Genomic DNA, 16,766 nt, shown 5'->3' on the forward strand with positions numbered 1-16,766 from the left:
TTATATTGCCAACCTCATTCTCGCACCATTCCGATTACCTGGACTCTGTGTCAGCGCATTAGAGAGACATTCATGCTCAAATCTGGTTCTTATTTGCAGTAGTCATATGAAATTAACCAAATGAAGACTGCTGTACAACAAGTACTCAATTAGTGCCACTCTCTGTTAGATCACTTAAATTAGCAGTCGTTTCAATGAAGACGACTTCGTACTCCAACCAATAAGTAGCGATCAACGGCCACACAGGACAAACGAACACTCCTTTAGCAAATGAAAAGAAATATAAGACAATCCGTACCTTTAGATTAGCGCCAGACAGTTATTAGGCATTATTTGAATTTCGAAGGAGAAAACTTTTGTCGAAAGTGTTTTGTCATGCAACTGTTTTGTTACATCAATAGCCATTTTAGAATTAAGAAGATACGCGCACCTACTGACATAGGACCTGGGAGGGTGACTGTGGTTTAGGGGTAACGCCTTTCACTCGTAATAAAAACGTTCTCTGCCGCTAGTCGAACCCATCATCCGCTTAACTTCTGAATAAATATTATCGGCAATGGTGGTTGAAGACTTTTGGCATACGAACCCACCCTCGTTCTGCCAACAGCCTTTTCAAAGAGGACAGATGAGCGGACAGAGGTTCAGGGCACTCTCATGCCCATGGACTGGGAAACTGCCCCTAAAATACGGAATAATCAGCGGTGATCGACGGCATGTCAATGCAGAAGGCGGTGGAAACAATTGCATTAAAGACACATAATGTGTCTTCATAAAACATGTGGCCTGTAATTGAGAAAATGTAATGATATCTCCATCGGTAGAAAATTCCAGATTAGTCCCTCATTCTGATCTCCAGGAGGGGAAATATGAAGGAATAACATTCTGGGAGTTCGGAGCATGGAATGTCAGCAGTTTACGAAAGCTACAAATTCCGAAAAGGGAAATGCAAGGGCTCAATCTAGATGTAGTAGGAGTCAGTGAAGTGAAATGGAAAAAAAAAACAAGGATTTCTCGTCAGACGAATATACGGTAATATCAACAGTAGCAGAAAGTGTATAACGGCAGTAGAGTTCCTTATAAATAGGAAAGTAGGGCAGAGAGTGAGGTACTGTGAACAGTTCAATGATGTGGTGGTTCTTATCAGATTCAACAGTAAACCAACGCCAAAAAGAATAGTTCCTTACACATGTCAATGCTGCAAGCAGAAGACGAAGCCGGCCGCTGGTAGCCGAGCGGTTCTGGCGCTACAGTCTGGAACCGCGTGACCGCTACGGTCGCAGGTTCGAATCCTGCCTCGGGCATGGATGTGTGTGTTGTCCTTAGGTTAGTTAGGTTTAAGTAGTTCTAAGTTCTAGGGGACTTATGACCTCAGCAGTTGAGTCCCATAGTGCTCAGAGCCATTTGAACCATTTTTAGAAGACGAAGATGTAGATAAAGTGCTTGAGTATACTGAATGGGTAATTCAGTATATAAAGGGAGACGAAATCTGGTAACCATGGGGGACTGGAATGCGGTTGAAGGAGAATTAGTAGAAGAAAGCTTTTTGGGAGAGCATGAGCTTGGCAGTTGGTATAAGAGAGGAAAAACACTAATCGAGTTCTGCAATAATTTTCAGATAGTAACAGCAAATACTCTGTTCAAGAATCACAAGAGGAAAAAGCGTTCAATAAGTGATACAACACATCTTTTCTCTGTCAGTTTCTGTTGAAAAAGTGCAGAATATTTGTGGGGCAACATGGAATTTTCCCGCTTTAACTGCTTCAGCCTCGTGAAGTTCGTGGTGGTGCTATACATAGCGTTCAAAATGGCGTCTTTAAAGGAGGTGCGTTCCAAACAGCGAACTGTCGTTGAGTTTCTTTTGGTGGAAAACCAGCGCATCGCAAATATTCATAGGCACTTGGCAAATGTCTTCAGAGATATGGCGCTGAACAAAAGCATGGTCAGTCGTGGGTGAGGCGTCTGTAATCATCATACCAAGGTGACACAAACCTGTCAGATCCCCCGCATGCCAGCCAGCTGCACACAGTTGTGACAACCTACAATGTTGGAACATACGGACACTCCCATTTGAGGTGGACGACAAATCACATCTTGCACACGTAGACATCTCTGGTGGTAGTGCTGAAACACTCGTGCATCAGTTGGCATACTCAAAGGTGAATGCCCGCTGGGTTCCTCGTCCCCTAACACAAGAACAAAAAGAGCAATGGAGGATCATCTGTGTGCAATTTCTTGTGCATTACGAGGTTGATCGTGACAATTTTTTGTAGAACATCATCACAGACGATGAAATATGGGTTCCTCACTCTGAACCGGAAAAAATGGCAATCGACGGGGTGGTGTCACACCATGTCTCCTCCGAAGAAAAAGTTCAAACTGTCACGTTCATCCAGTGAAGTAACGGTGATGGTCTTCTGGGACTCTGAAGAGGTTATTCTGCTTGATGTCCTCCATCATGATGCAATGATCATCTCTGAATTGTATTGTACTGCTCTCTGGAAACTGAAGAACCGACTTACGCTCGTTCATCACCACAAAGATATAAACGAACTTCTACGTCTCGATGACAATGCAGGGTCTCACACAAGTTGTGCACCCGAGAGGAACTCTTAGAACTTCATTGGACGCTTCCTCCTCATCCATTCTAGAGCCCAGATCTCGCAACTTCCAACTTCCATCTGTTTGGCCCAATGAAGGATGCACTCTGCAGGAAGCATACTTGGGTCACAGATGTAGCAAGATGGCTCCGACATCGACCAGTACAGTGATACCATGTGGAGATAAAGGCACTTCCAGTAAGGTCAATTAAATCTCACTGCTGGCAGCTTCAGGTTTGCAGTTAACCCCTAGGTTTTAATACTCACGCCTTTGGAAGGGAAGTGGCAATTTTTTGGCTCTTACCCAGCGTTATCTGGACTAGATGGAGAGTCGCCTAATTCAAAATCAAAATCTTGTGTGCACCCAAACACCGTCAGTTACCTGGGTAGCAGCCTCTGATGCACACTTGATCCATTTATGGGAACCGTACAGTTATCAAACCTATGGGGAAAGTCTATCAAGTCAAGGCCTGGCTTGTCAAATAACCTTCATAGTCTCTGGTTCAAGACTTCCATTCGACTCGAACAGGAGGGAGGACGGGGTGGGTGGGGGCGCTAATGTGTTAGGGGACAATGATGTAGATTATGAGCTTCGTTGAAACTCTGTGAGCAAGGTTGGTCCTCTCAGTCTTCTCTGTCAGTCGGTAGAATGATCCAAGTATCCTGACGACAGGGATCGTTTGCTCCAAGTGAGCCACATCCTGTAATGCTTTTCACCCATTTCCGTCAATTGCCGCCGGAATAGCCTCTTCGACATGTTGAATGAGACCGCCAGGTATTCCTTCCGATGCCTAGCTTCTATTTCTCTCCCATGCATTTTACAGCCGATATGGATACGATCCATTCGTTTTCTTATATTAAACAACAACTTGTCTCTTGCTTCTAGTCACTGGATATTTGGAAATACTCAAATTCTGTCTTTTCTGACGTGATCCACACATCATGGTTCAGTGCTACGTGGCTCAAAAATCAATTTTTTAAAACGACACTAGAGGTGCTCAGCAGTCGTTATATTTCCCGATTACAATAAACTCATTCGAGCCAAATCAAATTACGCCCTTGATTAAACTGTGTATTACACAAACTGTATTGAACCCCTGCAGGCCTAATTGTGAACCGAGCGAGGTGGCGCAGTGGTTAGCACACTGGACTCGCATTCGGGAGGACGACGGTTCAATCCCGTCTCCGGCCATCCTGATTTAGGTTTTCCGTGATTTCCCTAAATCGCTTCAGGCAAATGCCGGGATGGTTCCTTTGAAAGGGCACGGCCGATTTCCTTCCCCATCCTTCCCTCACCCGAGCTTTCGCTCCGTCTCTAATGACCTCGTTGTCGACGGGACGTTAAACACTTATCTCCTCCTCCTCCTAATTGTGGAACGATTTCACTTTGCTTTCTTGGCTATGCCTAAAAAGATTTACGTTTTTTTTTCAGATTATTTTTGTATTGGTGGCTCTTTTACCACTGATTGCATGCAGGTTTTACTCTAATTTGTCATATTTGTAATTGCACGTTCCCGTTCGGGTTCAAGGAGGAAGTCTTCACACCTACTGTCAAAGCTTCGGCTCTTTCCGTGAGTGTTCCTGTCAGCGAATATGTAAATTGCACGCAGTGATGTAATTGGACGTCAAGGAGTTGCCAAAACGTATGTTTTTATCTTTAATGTGTACCTTTGCAGTTGAGGAAGTGAAGGCGGTTGTGTCATAGAAGTGAAGAGATACATGTATGGAACATGAATTTAGCGGAAATCGACCGTAACGCACCTGCAAAGTCACAAGCGATTCAACAGTTATGGTAATAATACTTTATTCATAATGCAATGTGAAAGGATTTTTACTGATAGCGTCGAAATAGTTATTGAGATGCTGGTGCTGTAGCAATATTGTTTTCGAAAAGTAGACATTCTTTCATGTTTTCTGTCAAATTCATTAGAGGTACGTTATTGTTTTGTAAATGTTACATAGTTCTTTTGAGATAAATGTGCCAAAAAATGCATCAAATTATTCATTGGTGAGTTGTCCACTGTATAAGTTTTTTGAATTTACCATGTGGTTTGTCTTAACGATGAAAAGTGCTTCATGCATGACGCGACGTAAACGTTAGGCTACGTTACAGGCTGTTGCATTAATACAACCCATATCTGGAATTCACATTAGTTGGATTTCGCCAGTCGTCAACCAGATTATCACTTTCCAACCTAACCTAAACCTCTGGTTACTCTACAGATCGTTCTGTCCTCACTACCAAGACTTCAGGGGGTGGGGTGCAATATCACACTCTAGTGTTACAGTTGTGCTGTAAAGTCGACAACATCGCAACAACTGGCAGGACAAACAGCACCAAATTCTACCAATGCTTTACACCCATGTTAGTTTTTAATTAGGTACACCTGTCATCAACCAAAATAATTGTTTGAACACTGGTCCTTTAGGAGGTGGAATACTTCTTTCTACTACCATTGAACTGACATACCCCACCTTGTCTTGGGGGACATGGCAAACAGCAGTGCAGCTTGGCTATTTACATCTTAGCCAACCACTGAAAGAAATGAAAGGATCAGTAAGTGACAGAAAAAAAAAAAAATTGTAGAACCAACCATAGATTGAATTGCAAACCTTTGAATTTGTAGTTTAACACTCATCCATTCAGCCATTGAGCCTTACTGCATTTAAGGAGAGTTAGCTAATAGTTGTTATGATTACATGAAATTGACGAAAGGTAAAAAACGGATTTAGTTCTTTAGCTCATAAGTTTGCAGCGTGAAAGGGTGTGACATGACATGAAATGATTGTAACTGAGAGATTATAAAAGGGTCTGTTTTTACATGTATTAGAGCAAATCATGACACTAATTCATCTGATAAAACACTGGGGTCATTCCATGTCAAGTCACCCAGGCCTTGACACCAACCATGTCAGATTTTGATGAAACTTGGTGCAATTACTTCTTTTATCATCCTGAAAGCACTTGTAAAATTTTTTTGCTCTATCTCTTATAGTTTTTTTTATAAATTTTTAAAGTTTTTAGATTTGGCGTTGTTTCAGCAGTCGGAAATTGTAACTTAACGTGTCCTCACAACTAAAAAAAATTGTATGTTAAAGAATACTCAAGATATCAGTATGAAATTTTGGAATAAGTTTGTGTATTATATCTAAATGTTAAAAAAATTACCATAAAGATATATTAAAATCTTCCAAATGAAAAAAATTTACAAGTTTTGGAGTAGCAATGTACACTTGGATTTTGTTTTGTTACTCCTGTGTTTTGAAGTAAAAAATTATTACACTGTTAAATAGTGCTTGGATAGTATTTTATTAAGTTTATTCGAACTCTCAGTAAGTACTGGTACTTAGTTTACAGAGATTCTTTTCCAATATCCTATAAAAGTAACCAGAACAGTAATCAGACCAAAAGTGAAATCAGTATGTCAGATATTCAAACCTGTAGTGTAGGGTTATTTAAAAAATCTGACTGTTTCCAAACAACCTACACACCTTCAAAAAAGTTACAACCGGTATCAGAATTGAGTGAGGAAGAAAAAGATTTGATCCACTTACGATCTGGAATTAATCTGTGTGAATTTAAGAATATATGTTCACACCACAGCTACTACTTTTTAAATGTTTTTGAAAAGTATCAAACAACATGTGTAGACCCACTAAAAAAACACAAAAAGCCCATCAAAAAATCGTTGAGAAGTGTAGGCTTGGATCTTTCTAAACAATTACTGACAAAAAATATTAGCATAAAACCCGGACAAAAGCTTTGCTCAACATGCCATAACTTTTGTGAGGAAAAATTAAGAGTTGAAGTCAATGAAAGTGAAACAGATGAAGAAGTCATGGTTGAATTAGAATCATTGGAATCCAGAAATGAATCCCTCATACAAACAAACATTGCTCTTGATTATTTACGTTTAACACCGATAAAGCTTCATGGCTTGTCAGAACAAAGTAAAGGGTCTTATTTTAAAAGGAAGGTTAGCAGTATTGAAAAGACTGCAAAAAAGGCGGTTTCAAAAGCATTAAAATATGATGCACCAAGTTCTGATGATGACGAAGAAGATAAAAGTGTGGTTGAGAAAGCAAAGGATTTTGATGTAATGATTTCTCTTATGAAAGAGAAGATTTCATCTGTTGGGAGGTCTAGAAAAATCCAGTTTCTGACCTTGGCTCCAGATTCTTGGAGTCGAAATAAAGTGATGAAAGAATTTAATGTAAGTGAGTACATGGTGCGACAAGCTAGAAAGCTAAAATCTGAAAAGGGTATTTTGGAAACTCCTGGTCCAAAAAAAGGTAAAACTCTTTCTGAAAATACAGTAAGACTTGTAACAGATTTTTATGAAAAGGATGAAAGTTCCAGAGTGCTACCTGGAACGAAAGACAAAGTAAGTGTTCAAGAAAATGTGTACATGCAAAAAAGACTCATTTTGTGTAACTTGAGAGAACTCTATTATTATTTCAAATAGGAGAATCCCAAGGTAGAAGTAGGATTTTCAAAATTTTGTTTCTTGAGACCTAAATGGTGTATCCTTGCTGGTGCTGCAGGCACACACACTGTATGAGTATGCAGTATCCACCAGAATGTTAAACTATTACTGGATGCTGTGAAAATTTAAGAATCTTATAAAGACCTAATTAAGATGCTTGTGTGCAACACAGAAAACCAAAACTGCATGCTACATCATTGCAACAGCTGTCCTGCAAATACTGCACTAACAGAGTGCTTAACTGAAAAACTAAGTGAATATTATGATTTAGAAGAAGAAATTGTAATCAGTTAGTGGGTTAACACAGACAGGGCAGAAATGATCAAACAGTCTATTAGTGTTGAAGACTACATTTCTTTATTGGTTAGGTCATTGGAAAAGCTCACCCCGCACTCGTTTATAGCAAAATCCCAATCAGCAGCCTTTAAAAGATTGAAAGAAGACCCACCACCCAAAACAGCAATTATTGTGATGGATTTCAGTGAAAATTATTCCTTTGTTATACAAAATGAGATCCAAAGTTACCACTGGAATAGAGGTGGTTGTACTCTACACCCAGTTGGAGTTTTTCTAAGAAATGAGGAAAACAATGTTTTTGTTTCCAACCACTGTTTTATTAGTGATGACGAAGAACATGACACTGGTTTTGTTAACTTTGTACAAAAAGAAATTACAAAGTCGCTGTCATTACATCATACTGACATTGACTCAGTTCACTACTTTACAGATGGTTGTGCTGGGTAGTACAAAAATAGAAACAGTTTTAAAAATTTGACTGAACACTTGAGAGACTAATTTGAAGGCCCAACACTCTTTTTTTGCAACAGGTCATGGGAAGTCAATTTGTGATGGCCTAGGATGAACTATTAAAAGAATTTTAAGGAAAGCCAGTCTACAGCTTCCAGACAAAGAACAAATAATGACAGCAATCAATGTGTATAATTTTTGTGAAAAAAATATTGAAAACATTCATTTTCACTTTATTGACAAAAAAGAAGCTGATTTGCTACGGTTAAAACTAGAAAAACGTTTTTCAGCAACCCAAACCATTCCTGGAACAAGAAGTTTTCATAACTTCAAACCACTTCCAACAAACAACCTTGAAATTAGAAGGACTACAGATAGTGTAAAACCCTCCTTAGTCTTTTCTTTCCATTCTTCTTCTGATTGGGTTCGTGTTGAACCATCCATAAATAGCTATGTGGCTGCAAATTATTATGGTAACTGGTACTTTGGACTGGTAAAAACAATATTCAATGATGAAGAAGATGCAGAAATTCTATTTCTACATCCTTCAGGACCTGTTGCATCATTTTATTGGCATGAAAGAGAAGATTCCTGCATAGTGCCTTTGGAGCACATAGTCTGTGTAGTAGACGCACCTCAATCAAGTGGCACTGGGAGAATGTATTACTTCAAAAAAGACTGTATCAAAAGAACTGAAAGCTCTTGGATGAAGTGGAAAAACAGTTTGAATCGGCATTAATGTTTATTAAAAAGACAAAATTACTCAAAAAATTCAATGTTTCAAGCAATCAGTTGGGTTATACATAAGTGTTGTAAGTATCTTTGTACATAATTCTAATGTAATGTACTATAATTAATAAACATGTTAAAAAGCCATCATTATTTTTGTTTTATCAAGTAGCCTATATGTTTAAGAGTAAATTAAAACAAAGTTGAGCATTCTATCAGGTCTGAGACTCTAGATATTGCAATTCTTATAAAACAAAACATCCGTAAAAAAAAATACATATATATTTTTTTCATAGAAAATATTAATATATTTTAATAGAATCATTTTTATCTTCAAATATGTATAATAAATAAACTTGCTGCAAAAATTCATGATGTTACCTAAAAGAGATTTTAAGATAAGCAAATTTAAAGTTTTGAATACAAATTAAATTGACCATTTCTGAAGGTTCAGAAAACGCAAAACATAAAAACTTTAAAAATTTATAAAAAAAACTGTAAGAGATACAGCAAAAAAATTGCAGGTGTTGTCAGGATGGTATTAGAACCATTTGAGCCAAATTTCATGAAAATCTCAGGAGGTGGGTGTAAAATTTATTTTTTATTGGGTGATTTGATATGGAATGACCCACTGCCCATTCCACATTTAAGTGAATATTAAGCCTCCAAACACATAAAATTATAGGTTACACCAAAAATGGCTGTTGCTCGAATCTTCAGTTATGCTTAGTGTATTATATGCATGCTTTCTTTTCCTTTGCAGTTATTTTTTTACATTTTTCTTAGGTCAACTGTATTACGTCCACTTGTTTACTCTCTCTGATGACATTTTTGATGGTGCCTTCCTTCTACAAAGTTTTATGTACCTATTGCATGTCACATGATCAAAACTGCACTCATTACTTGTTGCCTCCCTTCCTGATCTAGATCCATCATATTTACAACTTCACCTTGATTTCATTAGTCAGATATTTGTCATGGAATTCTTAAGTCTTTCCCACAAATGACTACCTCTTTAGTAAGCACATCTTACAACATTCACTTAGAGGTGCTTTTGCTGTTCATTTTTGTTAGTTGGAATATTGCAGTCCAGTTAACATCAGTCAATCATTCTGGAGCAGGCTGCCAGTCTTCAGAATCTGTATTGGTTCTGTGTAGTTTCAGGGTTAAGAGGAAAATTCAATACTAGTTGTTGGCTTTGAGCAGTGATGTAATGTTAATGGCCACTTTGTCATCACCTTTTGGTTCGTACTTTCATGTCCATCAACAGATACTGCCCGATTGGCCTTGCCATTGTGCTCTGAAAAATGCTTGAAAGGATGGTAGTCTGATGATCATGTTGGTTTCTCAGATCATGAGGCCATATTTCCTCCTGTAAGTATGTTTTCTGGGAAGGGTGATCCTCAACAGACCATCTGGTGAAATTGTAAACATCAGTCTGACAGGCATTTTTTCTAAATGCCAGCTAATCATTGCAGACTTTTTTGGCTTAAGCAAGAATTAAAGTGCTGCTTTTCACCATCACATTTTACTTACACTCCGAGACTGAGGCTTGTGAGAGTCCCTACTGATTCTTATTTGTGCGCTTTTATCCCAATGCTTGTTTCGGGTTAGAGTTGGTACAATCTTCAGTTTTTAGCTTTGGCTGAGCATTAGTTGCAAGGCGCCATCTGAAGGGCCTCTTTTTAGCCCCTTTCCCATGGCTTCCATTTCTCTCCTGCAGAAACACCTCATCAACTTCTGTCATCACATTATGGTCCTTCTTGACCTAGAACTCTTTTTGGGTATCCAGCTCTTGGACTTTGTAGCACAGTCCTGATCTTTGGACCTCTTCTCTGATAAAGTGCTGACATGGTTGCCTTCTGTTTGCCAACTAAATACTAGCTGCACACAAAAGCTTTACACTTTCTGCTTATTTGCTCTCCTCTAGATTTACCTGGCGTTTATCTTGTCCTGACTGGACTAAGGTTGCAGGTTTGCGGCTCAGAATCACCTTTGGCTTTGACGGTGTTAGACCCAGTCCATCATTGTGCAATAAGACTGACCATTGGCATCTTCCAGACTAATCCATAGGTTGTATACTTGCTTAAGTCAGAAGCTTCCCTCTTTAGTTTGGGTGGTACCAACACATGCTCAATTATGTGATCACCATCTGACAAATTTCTGATCAGCCAACATATCAAGCTCTTTCTCCATGCAATGGACTTCAACCGACTAACACCTGCTCTCTGATGGAATTACGAATTGGAAAGTGCCATGAGATCTTCTGCTAAAACTTCACACTAACCTCCATAGAAAGTACTCACTGGGTGTCCCACTCTGCTCTGTCAAGAAGGCAACTGCTGCATGGTCCACCTCCATCTTTTCCCCTAGAAGGAGTCTGCTGTTATATGTCGCCTGTGTATTGGTCATCCCAGATTAACCTACAATTTAAGGTAACATAATGAGCCACCACTATATGTTGTGCTTGTAGAGCCTCAAAGGTGGTAGCTCACATCCTGGTGAAGTGTCCCCTCCTTTTAACCCTCTATGGTTCAGCAGGTTATTTGTCTCCAATATTGGTGGTAGACTCATAGACAGTTGAACTGGTTCCTGATTTTTCTTTATGAAAGGGGTTTTTACTCTCAGATATAATGTTTTATACTACTTGTGGGCAGGGAGGGTTGGGGATCTCCTGCCACATGCTAGGTCTGGAGGATTTCGACCCTACCTCCTTTGCCAGCTGCCAAGCTCCCCCTTTTACTCTTAATGGCTTTCAGATGGGCTGAGTCCCTTTTTTCTGCTGCATTGTATTCCCCATTTTACAAGTTATACTCTGATAAGTAGTGGATACTGTTCAGCTCTATAACACGGCAATTATAATGGTTCATGGGTAGGATGGCTGTGTGGAAGGATGGCCCCCTCACATGCCCCTGAGGATACTCGTCTGGTCCCAACTATCTACTAATCGTATATTTCACTCATTTATTTTACTACAGTTGCTTCAGCCGATTTTTATTATGTTTTTAGTGTTCTAACTTTTACTGTTACAAATCTCCTGGCTAGGAGGCATAATATACTCTGTAATGTCTCTGACCCTAAGTGGGTTGGTGCGGGATCAGTTATGGGTGGGGTTTCTCTCACCACAGATGAGCCCTGGAGGAGCCCTCACATGCTGTGACCTATGTACTGACCCAACCTATACATTTTTATGTATCTTTAAATTATTCCACAGCTGTGGCATCAATATTGGGTTCGAGGCCTCAGTTTTACCACTCCTATATACTTCCATAATTCAATCAAATTTCCGGGTGACATCACTAACTCCAGATGACATTTCTTTTGACTGAGGAACTGATAACCTCACTATTTAGTCCCTTAACCAGCAGCTAACCAACAAACTATCCAAATCTTGCTGATAGTTTGGGAGGGAAGTCTATTGGGCATATGTTGTTCCATTAATCAGCATCTGTTTGTAAATGTGGTAGCTTACCAGTCTGCATCCCAGGCTTTCAAAATTCAGTGCTTCAGTTGCAATTGTAGATCAGAACCTGGTACTCAAAGTTCACTTAATTCCAATGTAGTTTCTTCCACTTTCATTTAGAGGCAAACTGTACTGGCATGATGTCTTTAGTGCAGTGGAAGTTGAATTAAAAATCTTAGCTGTTAAGAGATCAAAATGTTATGGAGATAGCACTGATCTATCAATTTTGAATAGCTGCACACCAGGTAGTTCATAGTTGCTAGAGGTCTGATGTATCACAGCTGCAGTGAATATGTTGTTTGCATTTGGTAGTGTGTGTTGTTTGTGCTATTTCAGGTTAGTGAATGTGTAGAAAGTTGAATTAGTGTAGTAGTTCTTGTGAAATTCAAATAATGTCTGGCTACCTCATTCTCTCAAAACTTCTAGAAAATATTGTGAATAAAGGGACTACAGGGATAGGCAAAATAATGTGAAGAGTGGTAGTAATGGGATGGTTGTTTGATGGTCAACAAAGCAGGTAAGGCACGTGTGGTGCTGGACTGTGAGTTCAGTACGGGCTAGGCATCAAAGTAGGTTGTTTGAGTGTTGCACACTTCATGTTTCCTTTCAGAGGCCGAGGTCGGCGTGCAATGAAAGACCTAACAGAGTTCCAAAGAAGGCAGTTTTTGGGGGCCCGATTAGCTGGGGCATCAGTAACCAAGACAGTCAACTTATTGAATGTTTCAAGATCAACTGTTTCAACAGTCATGACAGCCTACACAAAACATGGGAAGACATCATCGTGTAAATGTAATAGTGAGTGCAAATCAAAACTAAATGACAGAGATCGTCGTATGCTAACACGAATCGTGTCAAAACAACACAAAACTATGGCGGCTAAAGTGACAGCAGAGCTCAATAGTCATCTTCGAGACCTCGTATCTATTGACATTGTATGCAGAGAACTTCATAGAGCAAATTTTCATGGAGAGATGCTGTACCGAAACCATTAGTGACAACCACCAAGGCAAAGAAACGTAAAACATGGTGTCAGGAATGTAAATCCTGGATGGCTGATCAGTGGAAACATGTCATTTCCAACACTGGGCAAGGTTTGTATCTGGAGAATGCCAAAAGACATCTACAATTCTGATTACTTGATTCCAACGGTTAAGAATGGAGGTGGAAGAGTTATGGTGTGAGCAGCCATATCGTGGTATTTTGCTGGTCCCATCATTACTCCAGCCAACGATTATGTGAACATTTTAGGTGAGCAGGTGTACCCCATGATTCAAATGTTGTTCCCCAACATTAACGCCATATTTCATGATGATAATGCACCGATTCACACAGCCAGGACAGTGCACTTGTGGTATGAAGAGCATGCAACTGAACTGAAGCATCTTCCGTGGCCATCACAGTCCCCGAACTTGAACATTATCGATCCCCTGTGGGTGGTATTGGAGTGCAGACTCCTGAGCAGATTCCAGTCTCCCTTGTCACTGCAGGAGTTAGAAGAGGTTCTGATCGAAGAGTGGCATAGTGTTCCAATGTGAGACTATACAAACATTATGTGCCAGTATTCCCAGAAGAATCACAGCTGGAGTATGGGCAAATTGGGGTCCAATCCCTTATTAATAAACCATTCCCAAGTAAGTACAGTATCTCATTACTCTGCCTGTCCCCTGTAGGTGGTAGTTGTTGACATGGCATCATGTTGACATGGCATCATGAAAAATGTCTCTTTTGTAGACAACCTCAGCAACGGCAAATTTCACTTCGTTTGGGAACTCAGATTGAATGAATGCAGTTCTTATTTGTCTGCAAAAATCCTTATACTTATGTCTTCTTGTTTAGTATTCTGCTGGAAAACTTGCCACCCACTATCAACTGTTGAAATCTCCCTCTCAACTACTCTCTCTTAACATTCCAATAAGTTTTAATTTGGTTGACATGCCCCTTTTATTATCATTGAGTTGATATTGTTCACTGCTGATGATTCACTATTTTGATGTCATGTTTTTCCTCTCCCATTTTTGCAATACTTCTACAAATGATGTATGAATAGAGCAGAAAAACAGGCGAGGTGATTATTTGTTTTTATTTATTGACTGTTTTTTTCTTTTCAGTTCAATAAATGAAAAATTGGAATATGAAAGGAATAGTATCCTGCGGCCTACCCCTATTGGCCCATTCCTCGGGGAGTTATTGTCAGCTACTGAATATATACACGTTGGTTGGCTATTTTCACCCGCTGGAAAGTATATCTGTGGAGAACTTTCTCTCGCATTAGATGACCGGACACCTGGATGGCAGGATCTGGCCACAAAACTTGGAATAAATCTTAAGCTGATTATGGTATGGAATAATATTAGAGAGAGATTTTTGTTTTTATTTACTTATTTAATTTTTGCTTGAGAATGTATGTTGATATTACAGTTTCATAATTAATAACTGATCTTAAGTATGTAGCTGTTATTTGCTCTGGTCTTGGGTCTCTAATACTACTTTCCTTAGATTGACAGTTGGTAGGTGGTAAGTGATAACTACCAATTGTGTACTTAACTGATTTTTCTTCTAAAGCTACCACACCTGATAAATTTTAGCACTTTTGTCTTTGATAGCTGGATTCTGGCGAGCAGTTTACAACAGCTGAAGCAATAGAAAAATGTCACTAGTTAGGATCACTGGTGTAATTGTGAAGAAAAAGTTGTTTTCACAAAATTTACTGATCAAGTCATTCAGATTAAAATTTTGTGAACGATGCAATAAATGAAACTTACATAGTGAGACTGTACTGTTGTGGAAACAGGTGTCAGATTTAGTTACCAAAAACATGACTGGGATGACACTGTGGTGGTTTCTACACAACTTGGTGACTTGTTTTAAATTAGTTACAAATGGTCTGATACAATGATCCAAGAAGGAGGGGGGGGATGACACAGTCATCTCCTCATTGTAAACTCAAAGTACCCTGTTTTTAGGTGCTTTTAGTTTGATAAGAGTCCATTTCATTGTATGTAGTCCATATATGCTTAAACGTTATGGTATGACGGTAGACTATCTCACATTAAGTTTATTGTTTTCAAATAAGAAGCAGACTGGTTAAGCTGATTTTGTACTTGAGTATATTTGAAAACTAAAATTCTAAATTGCTATGTTTTCTTAGCAGAAATATGTTTTATGTCTTTGTATCTGCTAATGACTATCTAAATTCATGCAAACCACTACGAAGTGTGTCGTGGAGGGTACGCCCCATTGTACCAGTTATAAGGGTTTCTTCTGCTCTGTTCCCACATGAAGTATGGGGAGAATGGCCGTCCAAACATTTCCGTGTGCCGTGTAATTAGTCCAGTCGCATCTTCTTGATACGTATGGATTAGGATTCGTTATGAATAATAAATTAGGGCAGAGAGTGACTTACTGTGAACAGTTCGGTGATAGGGTCGTTATCAGAATCAACAGTAAACCAACACCAATAGCCTATTGCAGCTCCCTCTAGCACCGTGGAAGTCATTTCCTGATGTTGTATCCCTTCTCCTTGTCAGTGTTTTCCACATATTCTTTTCCTCTCCGATTCAGTGCAGAACCTCCTCATTCCTTACCTTAATCAGTCCACCTACTTTTCAATATTTGTCTGTAGCACCACACCTCAAGCACTTCAATTCTCTTCTGTTCTGGTTTTTCCCCAGTCCATGTTTCACTTTCATACAATGCTGTGTTCCAAACGTACATTCTCAGGAATTTATTCCTCAAATTAAGTCCTATGTTTGATACTAGTAGAGTTCTCTTGGTCAAGAGTGCCCTTTTGGTCAGTGCTAGTCTGCTTTTGATGTCCTCCTTGCTCTGCTGCCTAGATAGTAGAATTCCTTAACTTCATCTACTTCATGACCATCAATTCTGATGTTAAGTTTCTCACCGTTCTCATTAATGCTACTTCTAATTTCTTTTGTCTTTTCTATTTACCCTCCATCCATATTCTGTACTCATTAGACTGTTCATTACATTCAGCAGATCATGCAATTCTTGTTCACTTTCACTCAGGATAGCAAAGAACAGCATATCACATCATTGGTATCCTTTTGCCTTGAATTTTAATGCCACTCCTTAACCTCTTTTTTTTCATTGCACGGGTCATCAGTGCTGTGTTATTCTTGTCAGCAACTTGGATGCATGAGCTGTTAGGCTGACTGTGTGATAATTCTCACACTTGTCAGCAGTCTTCAGAATTGTGTGGATGATATTTTTTTTCGAAGGTCAGATGGTAAGTCGCCAGACTCATACATTTATTTATAGTACTGTATCTCAGATGCTTCAGTTCTATGTTTGATACTAGATTTTGTTTTGGCAGAAGTGCCCTCTTTGTGCTAGACAGCTTTTCATGTTCTTGCTTCATCTGTCGTGTGATTTTGCTTCTAAGGTAGCAGAATTCCTTCATTTTATCTACTTTGTAGTTCCCAATTTTGGTGATAAGTTTTTCTTTAATCTCATTTCTGCTGCTCTTCATTACTTTAGTCTTTCTTCAATGCTCTTTCAGTCCATATTCTGTACTCAATGGATTTTTTTTTGTTCCATTCAGTATATCCTGTAATTGTCAGTGCTTACACTGAGAGTAGCAAAGTCATCAGTGGGAAGAGGGAAGAGACTGCATCCTTGTCTCACAATCTTTTTAATCTGAGCACATCATTCTTAGTCTTCCATTGTTATTGTCCCTTCTTGGTTCTTACACCCATTTTTCCAAGAATTTTGAACATTTTGCACCAT

General features: G+C 39.2%; 1 protein-coding gene across 1 annotated transcript in view; it reads left to right on the forward strand.

Annotated features, from left to right (window-relative positions):
* The first annotated feature begins 4,033 nt into the window (after positions 1 to 4,033).
* The window catches only part of LOC126259886 (uncharacterized), a 110,762-nt gene continuing 98,029 nt past the window's right edge, over positions 4,034 to 16,766 (forward strand). Inside the window, exons 1-3 of the mRNA XM_049956962.1 lie at positions 4,034 to 4,168; positions 4,274 to 4,389; positions 14,132 to 14,360. Of these exons, the coding sequence (XP_049812919.1) occupies positions 4,328 to 4,389; positions 14,132 to 14,360 (291 nt within the window). The 5' untranslated portion in view covers positions 4,034 to 4,168; positions 4,274 to 4,327. The remainder of the gene's footprint in view (positions 4,169 to 4,273; positions 4,390 to 14,131; positions 14,361 to 16,766) is intronic.

This window comes from Schistocerca nitens, chromosome 1, assembly GCF_023898315.1.
Source record: "Schistocerca nitens isolate TAMUIC-IGC-003100 chromosome 1, iqSchNite1.1, whole genome shotgun sequence".
Lineage (NCBI taxonomy): Eukaryota > Metazoa > Arthropoda > Insecta > Orthoptera > Acrididae > Schistocerca > Schistocerca nitens.